The sequence below is a fragment of the Colias philodice genome, chromosome 21, assembly GCF_061535455.1.
Source record: "Colias philodice isolate Cphi_HAF_F1 chromosome 21, ilColPhil1 Martin Lab GWU primary, whole genome shotgun sequence".
Classification (NCBI taxonomy): domain Eukaryota; kingdom Metazoa; phylum Arthropoda; class Insecta; order Lepidoptera; family Pieridae; genus Colias; species Colias philodice.
Genome location: NC_143106.1, coordinates 1,392,739 through 1,417,768, shown reverse-complemented (window position 1 = coordinate 1,417,768; position 25,030 = coordinate 1,392,739). Strand labels below are relative to the sequence as shown.

General features: G+C 32.8%; 3 protein-coding genes and 2 long non-coding RNA genes across 5 annotated transcripts in view; 4 read left to right on the top strand and 1 right to left on the bottom strand.

Annotated features, from left to right (window-relative positions):
• LOC149478662 (uncharacterized) overlaps positions 1 to 10,419 on the top strand; it is a 37,381-nt gene extending 26,962 nt beyond the window's left edge. The window contains exon 2 of the long non-coding RNA XR_016317336.1: positions 9,992 to 10,419. This is a non-coding gene — a long non-coding RNA (uncharacterized LOC149478662). The remainder of the gene's footprint in view (positions 1 to 9,991) is intronic.
• The window catches only part of LOC149478646 (uncharacterized), a 329,584-nt gene that overhangs the window by 72,582 nt on the left and 231,972 nt on the right, over positions 1 to 25,030 (top strand). The window lies entirely within an intron of this gene.
• Smr (nuclear receptor corepressor smrter) overlaps positions 1 to 25,030 on the bottom strand; it is a 140,077-nt gene that overhangs the window by 92,605 nt on the left and 22,442 nt on the right. The window lies entirely within an intron of this gene.
• LOC149478661 (uncharacterized) lies at positions 17,866 to 19,736 on the top strand. Its single transcript, XM_089708689.1, has 3 exons — positions 17,866 to 18,187; positions 18,520 to 18,679; positions 19,286 to 19,736. The coding sequence occupies exons 1-3, from the start codon at positions 18,007 to 18,009 to the stop codon at positions 19,686 to 19,688; spliced, it is 744 nt and encodes a 247-aa protein (XP_089564815.1). The 5' UTR covers positions 17,866 to 18,006; the 3' UTR covers positions 19,689 to 19,736.
• On the top strand, positions 21,080 to 22,335 carry LOC149478660 (uncharacterized). Its single transcript, XM_089708947.1, has 2 exons — positions 21,080 to 21,361; positions 21,581 to 22,335. Exons 1-2 carry the CDS (start codon positions 21,178 to 21,180, stop codon positions 22,135 to 22,137), a joined length of 741 nt encoding a protein of 246 aa, XP_089565073.1. The 5' UTR covers positions 21,080 to 21,177; the 3' UTR covers positions 22,138 to 22,335.

Here is a 25,030-nt window from a genome sequence, read left to right as displayed (position 1 = left end):
ATTGCGCGTATGACGGATGTTTAGCGAAACAAGGATTGGATAATTTGTCTTTCTTTTCATTACCTGTAGATGAGAAAAGGTACTGTACATACTCACAATCAACTTGAACCCTAATTATATAAATCGACCTTGACCTTTATATATTATTTGGCCTTGGTGATAGGTTATTAAGATTTTTAGATGTTTTGGTTTCGCTATCTGTTTATTTTAGGTATGTATAATGTACAATATAGTAATTGTACACCTACTGTGTTTTGAAAAGCCATATTTTTTAAGATAATAATTTAGTTAGAAGTTAGTAAACAATGAAGTTTTTTGTAAAACTACTGCAAAAAAGGTCATAAATGCAAACATTTAAAAAGTTTATTGGGTAAATTTTTGTGACGATGTGTACAACAACGTGTTTATATATCGGTCACTAATTACCAGTACCTACTCATAGGAGTAGTATGTAATAACTAATAAGTATATAGATACATTACTAGTCATTTGGCCCGTGGAACACGTGGTATTACTTAGATTTTTAATAACTAGTAAAAATAAAAATTGTTTAAACTTTAACGTGAAACTATGAAATCGAAGTTCAGCTACGCAGCAGAACACTTTATAGTAATTTGATTAATTTTTAAATACAGATAAGTATACTTTTAAAGAAAACTGTCTTTTCATATTTCAGACGAAAGCTATGGTTGGGAATCATCAACAGACCTGACCTTGACAGACCAGATATAAAACCAAGAAGTTACGCAATCTGCTCTAGACATTTTGAACCATCTTCAATCGTGTTCGTACCCAAGCTAAAGGCGGATGCAATCCCATCAAGATCTGCTCAGGGAGTCCAAACTTGTGACCAATATACACAAACTCCAAATCCTTCTACGCATACATGGATCACACCAAAAGTTGAGCCTGATTATTATTATTCCAGCTGTATACAAAGAGAATTTACACAAAAAGAGATTTACGGAGATCTGTGTAAAAGTACTCAAACTACAGTGGCTCTTGCTGACACATTAAACACGCCCTCGAAAAGAAAACTAACTCAACAGTTAGAAGAAATGCGCTTAAAAAAGTTGAAGATTCAGTCTGACTTTAGTAAATACAAAAAAGGAGTTCCGAGGAAAGATTCCAACAAAGAGAAGCGGTTTATAATTAAAACTGAAGATGAAGTTACAAAAAGATTTTGTAAACTGATTGAATGGCAAAATAAAATGAAGAAACATGCAAACGGAAACAGATTTGACATTGAATTTAAGTTATTCGCACTAAATTTGCATTATGCTAGCCCGCAAACATATCGATGTTTGAAAACATTCCTACATCTGCCCAGTGAAACTACTTTAGCTCGATTTAAAATAACTATCTCTCCAAAGTTTAATGATCGCGTTATAAATTTTCTGTCGGCTAAATTAAAATCGTTACCGAAACCTGCTAAATATTGCACTTTATCTATATATGAAATGGATCTTAAGCGTCATCTTCATTACGATTCAAAACGAGATGAAATTATTGGCCTGCGTAACATAAATGGACAAGTGAACGAAGAAGTTGCTTCACACGCCTGTATTTTGATGCTCCGTGGAATTTTTGTTAACTGGAATCAACCTATAGCTTACTCTTTCGTCACCAGTGCAAACAATTATAAAGATTTTGAATCTTGGTTAGAACAAGTGATTTCAAAACTTTTCAACATTGGAATAGATATCAGAGCTATAATCTCTCATAAAGACTCTAATTTCAATAGATATGCTGAATATATCAAACAAATTACCTCGGAAAAACCGTATTACTTCATAAACGATAAGAAAATATATTGTATTTTTGATGTTCCTCATTTAATGAAAAGCATTCGTAATAACCTAATGGTCAACGATTTTAAAGTAGATGACAAAACAATTTCGTGGAAGTATGTACAGTATCTATATTGTCAAGATAAAGAAATGGAACTGCAAATGATTCCGAAGGTAACGGAAAAACATTTACATCCAAGTAACGTTGAGAAAAGGCGCGTTAAATACGCTGTACAAATATTTAGCTTATCTGTGTATGAAGCATTCAACAAATTAATTTTGGACAGAATTTTGCCTGAATGTGCGAGAGCTACAGCTGATTTTATTAAGCAGTTGAACGATGTATTTGATGTTTTAAACTCAAGTAAAAAACAAGCAAACTACAAATATAAAAATTCCTTCTCTTTTAAAAACTATCAAGTAGACGCATTGAACGAGGCTCTAAAAACATTCAATAAAATTATTGAAACTACAGGAAACAACACAAGTGAAATTGAAACGTTTAAGAACATGACAATATCGATTCAATCCATTCTTATGCTAGCAACTGACTTAAAAAATGAAGGTTTCAAAAGTTTACATACCAGACGTTTGAATCAAGATTGTTTTGTAAAATTCTTTAACGCGATTAGACGGCAAGGAGAAACCTGTAGAAATCCTACACCTATCGAGTTCCAGAAATCTTTTTCCAAGTTATTTCTTAGTGATATGCTTAAGAATTCACGTGCCTGTCAAGAGGATATAATATGTGACTTTCTGCAAAAGGGAAACACTTTTCATGAAGAAACGAATCAAACAGAAACTGATATTCCAACATCTTTGGTATCAATAATTGATACTGATTATCGTTTTGATGTTCCCAAAGAAGGCGCTTTAACTTATGTTTCTGGATTTCTACTATGTAAGTGTGCGAAAAAACACAGTTGCCCAACACTAGCCAGTGAATTGGAAAAAATACCAGACCTTAATACCTCTTCAATGTTCATCCACTTTAAAGAATACAACAAAGGTGCTTCTTTTTACGATGCGTTAAAAGTACCACCAGATACTTTCAATATTTACGTAATGAATTTAGAAGCCGCTTTCTTGGAACATTTTAAACCCAAAATGGAACGTCCGGGCAGCAAATTATACGAAATATTACATAAGGTACCATTTAATTTTCCATGCCCATGCTTTCCAAAAGATTATTTATTGAAATTATTTGTTAATTTCAAAATTTTTTCAACTTTAAGTTTTCATAATAAGGAATTTAGAGTAAGGCGCAAATAAATTTGATATTTTATTTGCTACTGTTTTTTTGTTTTTCAAATATGATTAGAGTATAGTAGATAGATAGCTATCATTGTTATTAAAAATTTAAAATCTAATGAAGAATTTTGACAGATTGGAGAAAAACAAATATACTTGTACTTCTAATAAACTATTTACCTGCTTATTTGTAACTGTACTACCTAAACGACTTAAACTTCTCTAGAATTGCGATTATTATATCCGTGTATTACTTAATTATTAATAACATATTAATTTAATAAAAAATACAATGGTATTTTATTGTTTTATTTATGCTATCCTAATAAATTTGGAAAATTATAGACTTCAACAGATTTTGTTATTTGGTTTATGAATAAATCGCGTTTAAAATCCGATCATCTTAATCAATTTTCATGATTTCAATCTACAAAATTTGATAATCATCAGTTTTTAAATTACAGTAGGTACCTACTACAAAATCTAATATTCACTGTATGCTACTACTTCTATAATTATATGAGTCAACTACAATTATGCTTGAAGATGTTATTTGGACACGTTGACAGATAAATTTATTTGTAATATGCTATAAGAAGTGATAATGTCTTTATTTGTATGTTAAATATTTATAATTTCAATGTAACCAATTAAATGTAAAACCACTATCGTATTGGGAAACTGTAATGTTAGTGTGTTTTTTGAATAAATAAATAAATAAATAAATCTTTATTTTTACTGCATAGGCATAATTTAACATCACGACAAATAAAACTTGTATCTATTTAAAGAACAAGCACAAGTCATAAAAATATCATGACCTTTCCAGGTACAGAGAGCAAAAAAGCTCTCACTTTACTTGCATCTATGTATCCTTCCTTTGATAAATAATATACACACTGACAGAAGGAAAAAAACCTGCATTAACGTTGTAGACTACATTGCATATTCAACAGGGTTAAACGGCACTGGCTTGCTTATAAAAAGCGCACTGTACAAGAATAAATTAATGTAAGGAGCGAGTTTAATTGAAGGAGCGTAACTTGACGTATCCGGCTGTTAAAGTTAACTAGGAACGTTTGTAGGTAACCTACATCGGTTTGGACAAAGCAGTCGAGGGGCTGTGCAGTCTGTGCTTGGACCAGCACTATAATGGAGCTATTTTCTTGATATAGTTGTCGGATGCCGGCAGACTCATAATTTATCTATTGTACATTCTTCAACAGGAACTAGGAAACGAATTTTTTACAAACGGCATTAAATACAGAGGTAATGAATAATGATTTATCATTTAAGTTAGATAAACAGTATTTAAATTATATTATTAACCGAAATAAATTAAAGTTAAAGAGAAGATTCAATACATTTGTTATTTATCTTGCACTAGCAATGCCCTGCGGTTTCACCCGCATAGATAGCGATATCGTTACAGTGAAAAGTCTACTATAGGTCGGACTATAGGTTTAATTTTTAATCACATGAAAATCACCTTTACCCCGTCCCGCACTACGGGCTTTTTTTTTGTTTTAGTGGTGAAATCTTTCATAGATACCCACGGCCTCCGGGGGAGGGGCCGTGGGTTATGTCGGATTCCTACCGACCAAAACCCCACTGTGTTCCGTCAAGACGCATAGGTATTGGTAGAATTCCTCCGTGACCCCCGCACTACGGCCTGCTCTAACAGTATACCTACTATTTTCTGTAGATTGACACTTTTAAATTCGTTATATCTTTTGAATGGAATATCCAATTCTTTTCATTTAAAAAGTATTTTGCTGGTATTGAAACAGTCTATAATAAAACATCATTTAATGGGATAAGGATTAATATATGTGTATGGATAACATGGTTTGATTACTGTCGGCACTTCTATTTACTTTGAAAACGTAAAAAAGTTGTTGTAGTAACATAACTACTGAAGAATGAAGATGGACATATGGTATCGCGGACTTTCTTGTAGATATTGATCCATTCTATAATACTGTAGAACATTTTTTTGTTCTATCTTCAATAGATTCCGCAGCGCACGCGATGACAGAAGTTTTATTGAGGATTTTTTTACACCTTGGGTTACATTATTGCATTTTTGGTAAGGATCTCTAATTTTTTTGAAAATGCAATATAGCCTATGTTGCTCAGTAAAGATGCAGCTTTCTAATGGTGAAAGAATTTTTGAAATCGGTCCAGTAGTTTTTGCGTGAAAACCATACATACATACATACATACTTACATACATACTTACAAACTTTTCCTCTTTATAATATTAGTATAGAAGTATAGATTAACAAGTAAAAGGACTTTCGTCCCATCAAAACTTACATTAGGATGTTATCTTTGAAACAGAGTACCTTCAGCCCACGTCCATAGAATTATTTGAAATAGTCGCAGGCGTTCACTATTGACAATAATGTTAAGTTTAACAGTGCACATTGTATGGTCTATTATGCGAATACGATACGCTGAAATGAACCGAATGTACAGTAGATAGAGGTGGTTTCCGCATGCATGACGCACATGCAAGGGAGCATGAAGATCTGCCGACAATAGAACGGATGTGCATTGTGCAAAAAGTTCAGTGTATTCTTTGTTAATATTGTTATTAATATAATTATTGAGAACAATTCTGTAGTATGCACGTCATGGTTGTTACTTGTATGACCCAGATGGGACTTGGACGTTCATTTCTGCAGCAGATAATAAATGCATTAATTCCAGTATTCTGTAATATATTCTGCAATATTCAGCAAATAACTAATCCTCAAAAACAACTCAATCCTCATAGTAATTAAGTCAAAGTTATAAAACAGTATTCAGAAGCACGAAGGGGCAAAATGTAGGTTCAAAATCGATGGCTAGCTTGTTCATGAGTAATCGAAAAACAAACCGACAGAACTCGATACACATAAATGCAATATCAAAGCCAGTATGTGATATGTCCATCGTTTCCTGTGCAGGAATGCTGCCAGCCGCAGTTCTTGGAAACGCATTTATTTCTGCTCTCTTCTGAGAAACTCGTCTCAAGTGCTGTTCTGTGAGATGAGGCATCGCCACAGATTATAATAATAGCTTCCAGGGCGGTTACCATGATGGCTTAGCAGTTTTATTTCCAGTGTGGGAAAGTGATGGCGCTAGACGACCTATATAGCCCTGTCACTTTTCCACACTGGAATTAATAATACTGTAAGACATCATGGTACGAGACTAGGAAGCTTCGTTTGCTAGATAAATATTATTTCATATACGAACGTATAACTCTTCGATGGAAGTCGTAAATCATGAGCAAGTACTTGAATAATTATTAAAATGTAAATTATAATGATTTATTTTGATCAAGAGATATCTACCTACTTGTGATGTTATACCATACAAAACCTTACATACATTTATTCAAACTTAAACTCCTAATAATTTCACATATCTTCTTCTTATATATAAAAATGAATCGCAAAATGTGTTGGTAAGCGCATAACTCGAGAACGGCTGAACCGATTTCGATAATTCTTTTTTTATTATATATATTCCTTGAAGTACGAGTATGGTTCTTATGTAGAGAAAACGTAAACATGTACCACGGGCGAAGCCGGGGCGGACCGCTAGTTAACAATAAGTATCCATTCTGTACTTCATGAACAACCAACACTGGTTATTATGATATTAATATTAAACACGTTATGCCTAGTTCGACCTATACTCCAACACCTACAAATAATTGCAGCCTAGCTATTTACCGCCATTACATAATTATAGACAGCTTGTAGATTATGAGCGTAATAACCGATTGTATATTTTATTCCCACGCCTTAAGATAATTTAAGGTTAAAGTTTAGGTTATACTAGCTATTTCCCGCAGATTCACCCGCATTGCTCCGCTCGTGTTGGTCTTAGCGTGATGATAGATAGCCTTCCTCGGTAAAAGGGCTATCTAACACCGAAAGAATTTGTCAAATCGGACCAGTAATTCCTGAGATTAGCGCGTTCAAACAAACAAACTCTTCAGCTTTATAATATTATATAGTATAGATTAAAGTTTGGAACTTAAATACCTAATGTGTAAACACAGAAAACGTTTTAAAGAACAGAAAACACAAGTTCTAAAATAAGTTAAATTGAACACGTCAAATATTATTTACTTTTTAAAACTTACATTACGATTCCTCACGTCATTTCAGTTATCTAGTCTAGTCATCAAGTAAATATCATCCCATCAAAAACATCCTGTAAAAAACCCAAGTCTCGCAGCTCAGTCTTTCTACCGTCAAAAGTTGTGAGATCCATGTAATACCAAGTCGGTTAATCTATTTAGTGTCTACTTGAAGGACCTTCTGTCTTAAGTTATTACATAAGTTATTATCATGCCAATATTAAAAATATTTAACGTTTTAAACAAATAGATCGACTTGGACATCGCTTGATTTGATTATTAGTATGTATCACACTACACAGCACGACGGGCCAGCGACCAACAGGAACGAGAGTTTCAATCGCGTGAGGCGCGAGAGACTAAAGAATCTAATATAATATTGTAATATTCATTTTGTTTTCATGCGATGTCCAAGTCGATCTATTTGTTTAAAACGTTAAATATTTTTAATATTGGCATGATAATAACTTATGTAATAACTTAAGACAGAAGGTCCTTCAAGTAGACACTAAATAGATTAACCGACTTGGTATTACATGGATCTCACAACTTTTGACGGTACAAAGACTGAGCTGCGAGACTTGGGTTTTTTACAGGATGTTTTTGATGGGATCTCACTTCTTTTTGTAGAGCCTTTCTTTTTGATACCACCACCAACCACCAACTGCATAAATAACTTTGTAATCCCATATATTTATATGGGATTACAAAGTTATTGATGCAGTTGGTGTATTTGGAAAACTGGACCGAAATTACAAAATATTTAAGTTTTCCCATGATTAAGACACTAAACTCTATATGTATTCCAAATATGAAGCTTCTAAGTCTGCTAGAAGTGCCTTGGACTTTTGATGATCGGTGAGTCAGTGAGTGACAAAATTTAGAAACTTTAACAAGTTGTCATTCTTAAACTACTGGTTCAAATTGACTGAAATTTTAAATATTCCGTGTTTATACAATGCCGGATTAGTTACTGAAGATTCAGGTTTCTTGCTTTATCCACAACCGAATTATAGGGGGTCGAAAAAGGCCCGAATTGCTTCGAGAAAAGGATGGTACGGCCGTGCCGCTTTTTTTTTGCTCGACTTGGCGGGGGCACTGCCGTGCCCCCAGATAACATTGATCTATTCTATCTTTTACGTTGGAAAGGTAGCAGACAGAAAGACAGACAGCTACATTACTGTATAAAAAGTTAAAACTATTATATAATGACTTCCGTTGCCTGAATATGATGAGTCATAAAATAGATGTTGGCCGATTCTCAGACTTACCCGATATGCACAGAAAATTTCATGAGAATCGGTCCACCCGTTTCGGAGGAGTATGCAGACTAACATTGTGACACGAGAATTTTATATATAAGAAAAAGATCTAAAATATAAAGCATACTTTTATAGTTTGTGTATCATCACATGAGATTGGTTAAACGGATCTGTAGAAATTAGTCTGAAAAACTAGTATTCAGTAACATCTGCTAATATTTTTTCGTATTCAGAGAATAAGTATACGTTTTAAACTGCATTTTTCTTTAAAAACGTCAGAAGGTTCTCAATTCGTAGCGTGTGTATATTTTCGTTTCATTCTGTTAAACTTCTATATGCATAGAAATACTGCATTAAAAATGAAAACCAACTAATTTGGATGCACGTACAAAGTTATAAAATTTCTTTAGAGTATTGAAAGAAAATTTCAAACATACCCATATATGTTTATATTTAAATATAAGAGCATTTAATCGCATCTCTTTATGGCTGTAATAAAAATCTCACTCGGGTTTAAAACCGGTCCACCGATGCTACTGCCTACATAAATACATTATTTTTATCGTTTTTCTCATTTACTTCGAAAGGCTAATCTGTATTATGTTAATACATAATTACTAATTCTAATGGTTTTTAAAACAATAATATTATTTTCAACAAAAATATACCTAAGTACTTCTAAAAACTGTACATGACCGCGGGGATACGTAGAATTTTATACCTGAGTCATGGCTGATTTGAACGACAATCATTATCCAAATGTGTTCAGCAGTAACGAACATACAAATGCAGTAAGCATAGTAGTTCTTTCGTTATATTATATCATCTATGTACTATATTTTAATCTTAACTTTTTTAATGCAATTATAATTCTATAACCTACAACGTAATTATTATATCTTGTTTTGTACTGCGTCACCCAAAAACGACTGAGCTATTTTTAATGAAGATCATTAAATATGAAATGGAAATAGCCAGCGAGTTGAGTATAGTTTAATGCCCATAAATAATGATGACTAGAAAAATCGAGTTTTTTAATGTCTTCGTATCTACCGCGGTTCTTACAATCCATACTTAATATTATAAATGCGAAAGTTACTCTGTCTGTCTGTCTGTTACTCAATCACGCCTTAACTCTTGAACCAATTTGCATGAAATTTGGTATAGAGATATTTTGATACCCGAGAAAGGACATAGGATAGGTTTTATCCCGGAAATCCTACGGGAACGGGTTTTTCTTTGAAAACGGGGGCGAAACCGCGGGCGGAAAGCTAGTACTTAAATATTTTTATACAATCTTATAGGTACCACACCTAAATCTTTTCTTTTAGATTTCGAAGATGACTTTAATGTGTAATCAACATTTAAAAGTAAAATAAACTAAAGTTTATTTATTACGCACTCAATATTAAATAATAAATAACGTAGGTATGTGAACCTACTTTGAATTAAAGTTTAAGATTTTACTTTATATATATGTAGATAGTAGATAAGTTAGAACTCTATTAGCAAATCTGTAAAATTAATTAATACCTAATGTTTATCAGTTAGTAATACTTAAGGTGATTCCTACGATCTGTTCCCAGCCAATGTCCCGCTAGATGGCGCTGAATTCTACATTTCTAGTTTATTTGAGTTTTTGCGTAATTGGAAAAGATTAAGGTCGTAGGAATAGTCATGGCGGTTACTGAATATTATATTTTATTGAAATATGTCATATCATTGCCTTAAAATCCACCCAATTCGGTAAAAAAATGCATTATAACATCTGTCATTGCATACAGGGTCGTTTACACACACAGACGTATACAAAAATGATAAAGATTTAAGTCTAGATGGCGTGAATGTAAAACAAGTAGGATTGTTATAAAAATAAAAGTTATATTTGTTGGCGTAAACTATTTTGTTGTAATTTTGGGAAATAAATAATGTCAAAATTGATTACAATAAAACGCAGTTTTATTTTATTACATTACACTATTGTTTTTTTTATCAAAACATGTATTTGAAGTAGCATATACCTATGATATAATATTATGCTAAGAATAATTATTCATACAACAACAAATCTAAAACACTATTTACTATGGAAAAAAACCAGGAAGGTGAAAAAGATATTTACGATTTCGACGCACTCGACTTTTAGTAAAATATAGTAGGTAAAAATTAAACAATGGTAATGTAAATAATTCTAAACAAACTACTACCAAAATACAATTAGAACAAAAATCATTTGACTTGTTTATTTCACCCAGAGGCCAGAGGCGGCTCGTGACAAAATTGTATAGGTGTTCACTTGAAATAAAACAACGAAAATACAATAGCGTTCGGGATGATTTATTACAAAAAAATGAGCACCACATTTTATAAATGTCTATAACACTAAAAATTACAAAGTACAGGCTATTTCAAAACGAATTCAATGACTAGGTATCAATAATTAGTAAATCACCGAATTTGCATTCGCGAGCGTAGGTATCCATAGTGTTTGTCACTGACGGTCACTGACCTCTATAACTTATAGTTATAGAGGTCAGTGGTGTTTGTTGTGTAAACATGTATGTATTTGAGTAGTTAGTAGCATATTATATTCTGAATTTCTGATCCATGCCTATTCACTCAAAACTAATAACACTAATGATTTGTAACAGTAAATTATTTCAATAGGTAGGTATTTGAACATTTCCCAACAAGACGTAAGAATAATTATTCGTAGGTATACAAGATACAATAACAAATCTAATACACTATTTATTATTTTATTATTTACTAGCGGTCCGCCCCGGCTTCGCCCGTGGCACATGTTTACGTTTTCTCTCCATAAGAAGTAATAGCTAGAGAGCTAGCGCAAAGCTACCTGTATGTATTTGACCAGACCTGGATTTTTGTGTGTTGATTCCCCTATACCTACTATACATGAGATGAGGAGTCACTAAGCCCAGAGTGGTGGACGGGGCGCGCGCTTAGGTAAGACAGGTGGAAATTTTTGGCGAACTTTGAAACCATTTGACCACGTCTGCCATTTTGATATTTGAAAATAGATTATTATTACTATCGGAAAATAACAATGGCAGACCATTATCACGCGGATAACATTCTGGCAGACACTTATGAAAGTGCTGAAAAAAATACAATTTTGAAAGTATTTGACCAGATCTGCCATTCATATATTTTATTTATTAGGGTCTTAAAAACTTATTTTCGAAACGGCAGACATTATCATTGCGTACAGACTTCAGCAGACAACAAAACTTTACAGACTTCAGCAGTCAACAAGACTTAGCTTCTACATGGTCAGATGTATATATGTATTACGTTCCCTGACCTTACATCAATGATTTACTTTATTAATGTTTTTATGGTCATTTACATTTAATTTTGAAAACTATGGAATAAAATTTATAAATTTGATGATACAAAACTAAATATACATTTGTAAAGAATCTCAAATATAAAGTTGTGTTGCAAATAACAAATCATCATTTAAATATTTAGTTTATTTCTTTATTTAAGAAACAATTAACAATTACAAAACAACATAAAAAAACACGCATGCATTTATTGAAATGTTCATTCATCATCACTATCGTATGGCGTTGTGTGACTCGTCTTCATAATCCATTGAATCGGATTCTGTAAAAGTAAAACGTAAATTATATAATAAAAGAAATGAGTAAAGTCAAAAATAATTATTAAAGAGTTAATCATTATAAACTTACCTAGTAAGGCAATGCCTTTGATGTCGCACGATGCCGCCGCGCCGCCAGTGTAGGTACTTCTGCTGCTACATGAAAATATGCTAGGGTTGCAACAAATGGGAAATAAAACAATTGTGATTATTACTATTATGATGTAATCATTTATTCATATATACATTCAAAACAATTGCGATTATTAAATCTGATGTAATTATTTTTTCATAAATATATAATTATTATTAATTACATAATATATTGCACTGTGAAATATTTACGTATCACTTTATTTTTGATGTTCTTAATTGTCTTTTATAAAATTTTAGTGACGCATTCGCATTGGGATCAACAATCCGATAAGAAAAGAATGGAGACAACATATACATAGCTTTGATTTCAATTCTACAGATACAAAATATACAATCTATCTAAAATGATACAACGGATGTTTCCTGCGTTTTCTCGTCAAAATACCGAAACAACGTAATTATTGTATAGTAGTTGGGCGTGAAAGTAAAAAAACAAATGAAAAGTGTTTTCCATATGATTATTTATTAAATTTACGCGATTAAGAATAATTTCAACGATACAATTTAGTAACCGAGAATTCAGAGGATTAAAGAAAATACCTGCCTGATCATTTTATCAAACTCTCAAAGAATTATGGTTATTTCGCATCACTCGGTTTATTAGTTTGGTAATAATTATTAAAGGTAGTTACAACCCTAGCCATTGAGTCGAACGGTAGGCAACACAATATCGACTTTGTGCGGGTACATAATTATGGTACATTTCTTCTTGCTGTGAAGCGTAATTATTATTATTAAGATTTTTTAGGCTATTTTGAATCAGCTGTTCTAATTTAATTCTAGAAATTTATTAAAACGTGATTTTTTTTAAAGTATATTATGAGTTTATAAATACCTCAACCAATAGTTATTGTGTCCTATCCTCATTTCTTTATATCTTGGTAGTTAACTAAAGTGTTAAATTTACATAACCTCAACAACAACATTTACACTGCCACTGCACTAAAACTAATATGGAATCCATCACACAGTCTATTGATCAGATGTTTGAAGTGTTTAACCACAGAATGGATGAGTTCCAAAAGGATCTCCAGACAATTTCAACAGCCCCAATGGGTAGCCCGTCTTCTAAATTAGCGTCTGAATTTACAGTCTTTCGCACATTTGTCTTGACATCACTACAGTGTCTACAGTCTGAGGTTATCCTCCTGAGTAACAAAACAAAAGTACCTACGACGGACGACCACGCTTCGAGTTGCCAAAGTAAAGCAAGCAAGTTTTCCATTTTTCTGTATGAGTAGACAGAACTTCAAAACGCCACCTGCTACGGTTTATATTATGAACGATGGTTATAAAAATAAAAGTTATATATGTTGGTGTAAACTATTTTATTGATCAATAATTTTGGAATTTAAAACTGTCAACATTGATTACAATAAAACGCAGTTTTATTTTATGACCCTATTGTTTTTTTATCAAAACATGTATTTGAAGTACCATATAATATTATGCTGATCCAAGCATTTTCACTCAAAACTAATATCACTAATGATTTGTAAAAGTAAATTATTTCAATATACATTTCATAACGAACAAGTAAGAATAATTATTATTATTCCTACCTACAACAACAAACCTAAAACACTATTTACTATGGGAAAATAACCAGGAAGGTGAAAAACATTATATTACCTATTATTTACGATTTCGACGCACTCGACTTTTAGTAAAATATAGTAGGTAAACATAATATTATGGTTTTGATTTTTGCTACTAGTATAAGAAAACTGCGTGTTCAAACTACTTGTTTGTCTGTCTGAAAATTCGGAAGTAGGTACTTTGGTACCTAGTTTACCGATTTATAATGTAATATTGTATAGGTATATCGTTGTTTAAAAAATATTCAAACACAATAAAATATGATATACTGATTTATCACTGGTTTCAGTGATGAACTGATGAGTCAATGTTAGCCACTATACTTTCGTCATACGTGTGTATGATTGATGTGATTTGCAAAGTGGTGATATTTCAGAAAAATCACGGGTCAAATTGTCCCACCGAAAATATAACTGCGTTATAAGAATAACTATACCTACGATAAATTATACATAATACAATATAGTCTCAAATGCATACTAGTGAAATATTTTATTTGAATCAATAAAATAAAAAAAAAATAAAAAATAATAATAATACAAAAATAAATTCACAACACAAGAAAATCCGCGCGCAAATCATAGCGCGTGACAATGAAATCAAGAACTTTCGAGCCGACGCGACGCGGACGACGAAGGAGCCTAACAAAAGTACCTACCTACAATCATAGGCGGCTCGTGACAAAATTGTATGGCCGTGTTCACTTGAAATAAAACAACGAAAATAGGTACCTACAATAGCGTTAGCAGTACAAAAAAATGAGCACCACATTATAAATGTCTATTTATACACTAAAAATTATAGAGTATTTCAAAACGAATTCAATTATTATTTAGCAATAATTAGAAAATCCCCGAATTTGCATTCGTGATCGTATTCATAGTGTTTGTCTACACTAATATTATAAAGAGGAAAACTTTGTTTGTTTGTTTGATTGTAATGAATAGGCTCATAAACTACTGGACATTTTACCAATGTTTGCAAGTTTGTGATTACTTTGATAGTTTACCGATTTATAATAATTGTATACTTATATCATTGTTTAAAAATATTCAAACACAATATGATATAGGTACTGATTTATCACTGGTTTCAGTGATGAACTGATGAGTCAATGTTAGCCACAATACTAATCACTTTCGTCATACATGTGTATGAACTATGATTGATGTGATTTGGAATGTGGTGAAATTTCATAAAAATCACGGGCCAATTTTTTGTTTTGAATCCCACCGAAAATACATATATGTATTACTAATTGCGTTATTAGAATAATTAATTACTATACCCACGATCAATTATTACAATTTACAATATAGTCTCAAATGCATACTAGAGAAACATTGCAATTTGAATCAATTAAAATGCATAGCATACAAAAATAAATTCACAACACAAGAAATTCCGCGCGCAAATCATAGCGCGTGTCAATGAAATCAAGAATGTAATTTTATATCAAGCCGATGACGACGCCGAACTAAAGTACCTACAGTACCATTTACCTTCAGTGTACAATACAGTTTACAGACCTACGACGGACGAACAATAATGAGTAATAAATAAAAAAAAACATAGTTTCTAAGGTCATTAGTTTTATTTTATTTTATTGTTATTTTCTTTGAACGATTGGAAATGAAATTACTCAATTTTTACACAGAACTTTGATTTATTAGAATTATGCTCATTATGTATAAGATAACGAACGCGAATGCACGACATCTAGCGCGTCAATGTCTAAACATCGCCTTTCGTTTAGACATTGACGCGCTAGATCTGTAATAAGTATATAGTCTATGCGCTAGATGTCGTGCTTTATGTCGTGTTTCGCTTGGCAAAAGTCACGCACACTACTGTAGAAGTGTCAAATTTTTCCGGTATTTTACTGTTGTTTTTCTAAGTAAATATTGTAAATTATTGATTAAAAAGGTCGAACGCGCACACATTTCATTATAGAGAAGTGATAAAATGATTAGTTTTAAAGAAATAGTGTCTGTGTTAAGTGTTTAGAGGTAATCAAAAATGTATGGAGGGACGGTCGGAACATCCACCTTAAGATGAATTTCCTACTCGTATTTTAGAACAAACTGAACTTTGTAGTTTGTACCTAGGCTAGTAAATAAATAAAAATAGTTATATTACGTATCGCTGGGGTCGGCCAACGATAAACCATTATCAGTTATCATTATCACGTAAATAGTTCCCCGATTCGCGATAACAATTAATAATAATTCGTTCAGATTTATATTTCGACTCTGTCACAATCGTAAATCCCAAGTAAAAAGTTCTAGTTGTATAAAACAATATAGCTAGGATATCTCAAAGCACAAAACATAAGTCCCCATAAGCCAGTTGAACTCCAAAAAAACGAATCGAATATGAAAAGACAATTCTGAATATAGATTTAACCTTGATTGTTGAGTAGGGCACGACACACGTGCCCCAGACGAACAACAAAAACGCAATTGAGCTGTAGAGTGTAGTACAGATTGCTGCGATTACGTGCAGGAAGGACGGCTCGACCCGTTCATATCTAAAAATCGCCCGCAATTAGCCTATAATAAACAAACTCGCGCAATTTAGCAAAGTGAAGGCGCGACGTTGCCGCACCGTGCCGGCCGGCGGCGCGGCAACCTCGCATAGCGGTACCGGCCGGTCGGTGTGGCAAAAGTGCGACGCGACGTTGCCGCACCGCCCCACATCAATATCTTGTACCCACGCGATGTATTTTGGGATTACATACCGCACGGAATGATTACATACATACAAAAGTTATGTTTTTGACTTGAGACTAAACTTTCCGAACAAATAATTATTGTTTCGTTCTTGAGAAATGATATTCGAGCGATCCGTTGTCATGCAATTTTTGATAACTCAAATCGCCAGTTGTTTTTCATCGATCTTTAAAAGTTTTTAGAGGTACCACAAAAAATTGTTATTTCATCGTGCATCGTATTTTTCCTTCTTATATCCCCGTATAAATAATTGATGTTCAACCTTTTTGAACCTAACTGCAATTCATCACCCACACGACGAAATCTCACGCACACACACGCAATAAATAACACTAGAACCCATAATTATTAAAGTAATTACATGTCTACGAATATTTTGATTTATGCGACTACAAATCACGCGTGTGCGTGGTACCGACGTTCGATCATTATTGTTTCATGTATTACTAGCCAAATGTTTAGAAATTAGGATATACCATGTATACCAGATATCCACTGTCAAAACGCTTTGATCAGTCTGCTAACGATGAATTCAATGTTCCGGATTCGATTCTTAGTCGCGACATTACAATTAAAATTATTCTTGGTAGGTATAGGTACATTACAGCATAAATACTTGAAAATCGAAATACATATATGTATCTATAGGTCCAAAATTGTTTAATTAAACGTAATTTCAGGCTATTCCAAGTTTTATAGTGGGTAATAAATAAATTATAAAAACAAGAAATTTATCAAATATTTAACTTTTAAAATATTTCTCTAAGTATCTACGATAATACATTCCTTACCGCGAGATATAATATCTTTATCCGCGTCCTAAAATACATAAACTCGAAAATAACTAAATAAATTAATACCAAAATAAATAATATCGAGAGTTGAGACACTTTGAAATCTAGGCTACCTAATTATATCAGAATACAGACGACCTTTTATCGAGCGGGTATCAATTTAGTAACCGAACCGGTTAAGCTATTAGTAGTCTGCTAGTCTAGCCCTAAACCTGTATTATAATTAGATAAAATGGATAACTAACATTTGTTTAGATAACGCTAACGAGTGCAGTAAAATATTCTTGACTAATAATTACATGAGATTAACATAGTGCTATTCAATATGATGCTTTATAAATCAATAATCATTAATGCAACCTTTTTACATGATACAAATGTCTATGGAATAAAAAACAAAAACTCAAACATGGAACGTTGCAATTGACAACGTCACGGATACGTGGTGACAGTGCGACGCGACGTAAAATATTAAATAAGCAGGGAAACATCGTTGCAACAGTGAAAACAATTCAATAATAATCAGCTGACATAATTCCGACGCGACAGTCGCAGCGCCCGCCAATCAGCGACAGGCGCGCGACGGGGCGCGCGTCAGTCCGACCGCGACTGTAGCGCTGGGCGCGCGTCTTTTCGTCGCAGAGTCGCATATCATGAACGGCGAGTACTCTTTCAACCCGGTGCGGCTCATTGAAGAGGTGAAGAAGCGGCCGGGGTTGTACCAGAGCCACCACACACTCGACCGGGACGAGAAGCTGGTGCTTTGGAAGGAGATAGGTGCGGCGCTATTCCCCAATTGGGACTCCTTCGACAAGGCCACCGCGTACGACAGAGGTGCGTATTTTATGACGTAGATTGAACGCATTACGACACCTTGTGTTGTTTTGTTGATTAACGCGTCCTAATTCCTATAAACCCTATGCTATTTTGTAATAAGTTGTTTGGGTAATGCATTAGTATCTTTTTTAATAATATGAGTAGGTATTTTAAACATTTTTACTTGAAACAGGTTTAATACTACCTGATAGATAATATATTAAAAAGACTTATTACTTGTAATAACAACGTTAACATAATTTCATTGAATTTAAAGGCACTTATATCTCCTAGCCGATACTTTTACGCATCATTTGTATTCCACTGATATATAATTATATTGCCAACAGTACTGCAGTTACAAAAGAAATGGAGGTCACTGCGCGACGCTTACAACCGGGAACTGCGCTCAAGGAGGTCGGGGGTTCGAATCCACCGGCGGGTGTATATGTACTTCAAACGTATGAGTTTCCTGGGAGGCTTCGACGGAGATGTGAGTGATGAGACTGAGTGAGTATCATTGATGATATTTTCAGAGAAAAATATAAATTGTTAACTTGGATTTTTATTTATTATGTACTAGCGATGCATGTACGCCCGTGGTACATGATTACGTTTTATCTAAATAAGAACAATCCTCATACTTCAAGGAATATGTATTATAAAAAAATTAACGAAATCGATTCAGCCGTTCTAGGGCAGATAGTCGTGACATACCTGCATATCAGAGTAGATTGTATATTAAGTTAACAGGGAAAGCATAGGTACTAATTAGTAATGAGTACCATTATTTCTAGCTAATTACACTAACCGTGTTTAGACGTCTAACTTAAGCGGAGAGTAAATTAACTTAGTTGTTACTTAATTCGCCGATAAATTATTATAGTCTCGGAGATATTAGTAGGTAAATAATAAATATATATATATTCGTTAATTACTTAATTAAATATTATTCGCAAATTAGGGGTTTAGAATATTCCTCATTAAATTATGTTATCGTTCGTAATAAATAATCATTTTCTTGAATCTTAATTAAACTGAAATTATATTATACAGCCATTATAAATTGTAACATAACCTTTAACCAGTACTAATAATACCTTATCATTGTCACAGCGAGCCAGAAGACATAACACGAGAAGAAATCATCATGGACGACGCAGACGAAGACACGCCCAAAATAGAGCTAGCTGACACCCCAGTAGTGATACCAACCCCAAAAACGCGCAAACGGCGCCGCGTGAAAAAGCCTAGCTCAGAATTCGCGCCTACAGAAGAAGTAGAAATGCCCATATTTCCACTAGAAATGTCAGAAGACGGTGACAGCGATAGGTTATTTTTATTATCGTTTTTGCCAGAGATGAAACAATTCCCTCTAGACATTAAGATGTGGGTCAGAGCACAGATTGCTAACATTATGCAGGAGGCTGTGACTACGCATTTTAACAAACTCGAAGCTGGGACCTCGCATGACAGGCGGTTCCAGGTTAAAAGACAGAATAGAGATAGTTTTGACTAGTCTAAGTTGTTGATTAGGGTGTAAGGTTTAATAAAGTTGTTTTTCATACTTGGTGTGTTATTTTTGACTATCCCTATAATATGTGGATTAATTCATCATTTACCTATATAAGATTATATTTTAGGTTCTTAACAGATCTAGTTTGAAATTTTACTTACCTTACATAATATTTCGTTACGTTTGTGAAATTAGGATATACTTAACCTCATGGTAACTTTTAAATTTACATTCGTACCCATGTCGTACCTACCTATTATGTATACGTATTTACACGCTTTATATTAGCTTCACCTGTATGTTTGTAACCGACTTCTTTGGGCGCGATTTTGACCCACTTTAAACGGCCAGATTTCGTTCAAACTTTGTAGATTTATTGAGGACCGATGACAATACACTAATTTGATAAAAAATTTCTATTGTTTAGTTCGGTTTTATATAAAAAGCGTGTTTTTTAGTTTTTTTTTAACTATTATTATTATTTTATGACTAAATTCGTGTCCAATTCATAGAATTTGATAGTAGGATTAAAGTATTTGCTATGATAATATAAATGGAAATTATGAGAGATATTTAACTAATTCGTTTACCTGTCGCCTTTATATACCTGAAACAAACGAAATATTTAATATGGATAATCATATTACATTATTTATTACATCAGACAAAAACTAAATTTTGTAAACTTAGTACCTATAGGCGTACTTATAAGTATTTCGACGAACAATAGTTAATTTAAATCTTCCACAGAATAATAAAACAAACAACAGAAAAATATCACAATGTATAATGTTAAATAATATAATATTTAAGACTCATTCATCAAAATAGAATTATACAAAATAGTTGGAAACTTAACAAAGCCTGAACGCCTATTCTATTCAAGGAATAAACCCCTTTTATAAACTTTCTCTATTATTTTAAACTTCTACCTGAACGAGGATTAAGTGCATTTTTATACTTTGGAATATTCTCTAAATGAGTTTCGTTTAAAACATGTGAAGACTTGATATTGTTTTTGTGTTTATATAATTTAATCAAACATCTGGATAAAAATAACAAAAGTAAAACAATGTTTGTTAAATACCGGTCTTTTACACTAAAACGGAGCAACTTTGCGTTTTTGTGATTCAGATTACAATTTTATCTTAGTTCATTAATTTTACATAGAAGAGATAGAAGTAGCCTACTGCCATAAATTAAAATATTGAATTAAATTACTTTGTGATTTGCAATTTGTTAAAGTTATTAACTAAATATTAATAATTATTATTAAGTAAATGTAACTACTTGTTCTATTGAATTTGAATACTGAAACGCAGTCCGCAAAACGCAGACCGCTGAAGCGACGTTGCCAGCCCGGCTAACTGGAATGCGGAGTCGTACCGCTCGCGCTGCGTTCATTTCAAGTCAGCGGTTCGTGTGCGATCGACGCGCGTTTTACAAACGAAGTCTTCGTAAATGCAAGCGCTTTATTATTATTAATTCCGAAATGTCGACAAATTCGATAGACGCTGAATTATTCATCGCTGAAGTATCAAAACAGCCAGCTATATGGGATTTGACTAGCGATGAAAACAAGCTGAGAAGGTACAAGGATAAAGCATGGACGGAAATCGCAAGAGAATTCATAATTAACTTTGATGAATTGCCAGATTCTAAGCAGTTAGATATTTGTAAGTATTTAAAAAGATTATTTAGTTATATAAATATTTGTCTTTCATTATTATACAATATTGTACTTTTTTTGTTACGGTTTACATTGATATAATGTTTGAACGGTTTATGGATATCACAATTTAACACTTTTTACATTACTAATTATTTATTATGTTATCTTCAAAGATAATGTCATCCAGACACTGTATGTATATCAATGTACTAAATTGTTTCAGTTCGAAAATTACAAGGCAAATGGAGAAACCTACGTGACAACTATGTGCGTTCGTTGCGAAAAAAAGACTCACGATACGCACACACTGAAAGGATGTCCTTCCTCGACGTGGTGTACCAGGACCGACCAACGAGAAGCATGGACAGGAATCGTTCTCAGAAACGCAGAATGAACCGTATTAATGTAAAAGAGGATTCTTCGTCGAACGACGAGCAAGGCCCATCAACTACGATTGAAGACAGACTTGATGAATCGAGTTCAAGCAATCTAGGTGCCGATACTATAATGATTAAAGCGGAATCATCTAGTGAAGATGATGATCCATCTATTATTGAAAATTTTAAACGAAAGAGAAGAGTGAAGGAAAATCGCGTCGAGTTTTTAGAAATACCGAAAGAAGAGGAAGTCCGGGTTACGTCAACCAATGTTCCGGATGAGGACAAATTATTCTTTGACTCTCTTTTACCGGTAGTGCACGAATTTAATCTAGATCAAAAATTAGAATTTCGCACGCAAATTTTGCATTTATTAAAAAAAATACGTTCTAATCCATTATAATAAATAGATGAATATACTTTTAATATTTTCATTGTGAAACCCTATTCGGTATAATAATAGATGTAAAGCAAAAAACGCAACGAAATAATATCGCAAAAGATATGTCGATAAACACGCATGGAAATGTAATCGTCGATAAAGTCAAGTGATTATTAAAAACAGTATTGTTTTTATATCTGATTAAATAATTGTTGAATATATTTGCTTTTTAATTTTTATTATGATAATAAATCTTAAGTTCACCTAACTCATTGATAATACTTTTCATTAGCATATAACCTATAAATAGTCAAGGATTTAACCTATATGGCACGTTTTAAATTACAAGGCAGATGTTCGACAATGTTAACAATCCATATACGATATATTTGTAGCAGTATGTACTTAAAAACGCCAGGTCGACGAAAACATCTGACGCTCAATTATCTACGCAACTCGCAACCTACATCAGCGCTGTACGCAGAACGACAGACAGCAACAAGTCATAATAAAGCGCGGTGCGGCAACGCGGGGAAAGTCGAGTCGGTGCGGCAACGTCGCGATCGATACAGCTGGGTCGCTCGCCCGCCTGACCCTTCCGATACCAGAGAATTTATTTTATACATTTTACCTACAAATTCACTTGAATGATTTCGTTCTTTGATTTTCGGTTGGGTCATATATTTGATAAGATATTTATTTTAGGAATTTGATAATGTTTTCTTACATTAAAATTCAAAACTAAAATATGCAAGTTAGTATTAAAAATTGAAAGATAATAACGTACGTATCATTCGTCGACATACCTACTATATCAAAGTATGTACAACGCAGTTGAAATTTATTTATTTATTTATTTATTCAAATTAAATACACACAACAGGCTACGATCTTGCCGGGTCCATAGGCGCCACATCAATTTTACGAGCAGATCGCAACCCAACAAAATGTGTACAATTACAATACTACAATGGGATACAGCTTAAAGTTATCTAAAGCGTATTACAATAAATTCATATTTAAAAATTCGATAATTCAATATTACATATAAAAGAAAGACAATAAAAATAATGGTTACATTACACAATACATTAACAACAAAACTAGGACATCATTTCAAGATTCGACAGACATGTTCTTTGAATATGTTTATTCGATGATCAAATATATCAAAATCGGGGAATCTTGTGGATAAATCATTGTACAAACGGCAGAAACGAAATAAAAACAATCTATAAAATATTATCTCGAAACATGCGCTGATAAGACAATTATAACAGTAATTATGAAGTCATTTATTATTAGGAGAAGGCAAAACAAATAATTGAAGTACCTAATGCGTCTTATTTATGAATAGATTTCCTTGAAAAGAATGATGTTTTTCCCCTGGGAAAGAAAGAGTAATAATAACACTACAAAGTCTCTGTTTTTTTTTAGTAAATGTTAATTGTCAATAATTAATTTATAATACACAACTATAAGTATCTAGCTATTACTTGAAGAAATTACTAAGATTCCTACTTTGATATTTTATAACGCAGTTTACGAAGTACCTATGACTAAAAATACATAGTAGGTAGGTATGTAATTAGTTTAATTATATTATTTTTTGTTTATATTAATTTTTAAAAACTTTCAATATATGTACATACAATTAAGAATCGTACCAAAAACACAAATATTATCACGATATTTTCGTAACTAAAAGGTTTAGACTAAAGTGAATAGGACCGCAAACCATCCATATTCCAGATAGATGCGAACTAAGCTCAATATCTATAACTAGCGACCCGCCCGCGCCCGCGTATACTAAAAGTTAAAACCTTCCTCTTGAATAACTCTTATCTTTAAAAAAAAATCGCATTAAAATCCGTTGCGTAGTTTTAAAAATTTAAGCATACAAAGGGACACAGGGACAGAGAAAGCGACTTTGTTTTATACTATGTAGTGATATATTAATTTATATCTATATTTTGTGCTATATCCACGCACGTGGCGCATCGCGACATTCCGAGAATGTGGGTTAAATATTTTAATGGACATTGTGCAATATATTGTCGGAGAGTTATTTCTAGGTCAGGCTCTGTAAAGAAATGTTCTGCCATTTGTGACATAGTTGTACACGTTTAAAGGAAGAATTGTTGAAATATTTCCAATAGATCGAGTAGATTAAGCGTAGCTATTGAACTGAAATGAATATTATTTACACACGCTTTTCCTCGTGTATATAGTTAGACAAATTCTATGAATCATACGCAGTACATACGCATTTAAGCTTGAAAGAAACAGAGTTTCAGAACCATCTAGAAATTATATGAAATTGGTTAGATTGACGTGCCTAATATCATTGATTTGTTACTTATGTATAGAAACATGTATGTATATTGTATAATTCGTATATAGTGTATGATTATATTATAATCATTTAAAAACAGTCGCATAGATTAAAATTCCCCAACTATGCAAAAACACCAAAAAACACAATCAAGAACCTGTTAGAAACCCATTACAAAACGTTGCGAAAGCCAGGCCACCTACACAGTTTTTCAGTCTAGAAAGCCCGGTCTGTAACCCTGAATGTATAACCTGTGGAACTGGTCCCGAGATCTTGCGGTTAATGATAATAGTGGACTCATTTGTATGGCCAGCGTATGGGGTATATGCTTTCTATTGTCGAGTTGGACGTATATGATATTTTTTTCTTTATTGTGTAAATTACTTTAACATACATAAAAAAGATTATTATAAAAGCAATTTACTCGATATCACACTACGAAACTATTAAATCGAGAATGAAAATATCATGTATAAAATTATCGGCTGAGCAATAGTCCACTAATTTTCAAGGTGAAATAAAATAAAATAAGAATTGATATACCAATCGTTATGAAATAAAACAATAGTTTCTACAACA

Excerpts from the sequence above, each read along its gene's own strand:
- LOC149478661 (XM_089708689.1), top strand. The coding sequence starts at position 18,007 with ATGAACGGCGAGTACTCTTTCAACCCGGTGCGGCTCATTGAAGAGGTG. Across the intron at positions 18,188-18,519 it reads GGCCACCGCGTACGACAGAG|TACTGCAGTTACAAAAGAAA; the intron begins GTGCGTATTTTA and ends TATTGCCAACAG. Across the intron at positions 18,680-19,285 it reads GATGTGAGTGATGAGACTGA|CGAGCCAGAAGACATAACAC; the intron begins GTGAGTATCATT and ends TCATTGTCACAG.
- LOC149478660 (XM_089708947.1), top strand. The coding sequence starts at position 21,178 with ATGTCGACAAATTCGATAGACGCTGAATTATTCATCGCTGAAGTATCA. Across the intron at positions 21,362-21,580 it reads TTCTAAGCAGTTAGATATTT|TTCGAAAATTACAAGGCAAA; the intron begins GTAAGTATTTAA and ends AAATTGTTTCAG.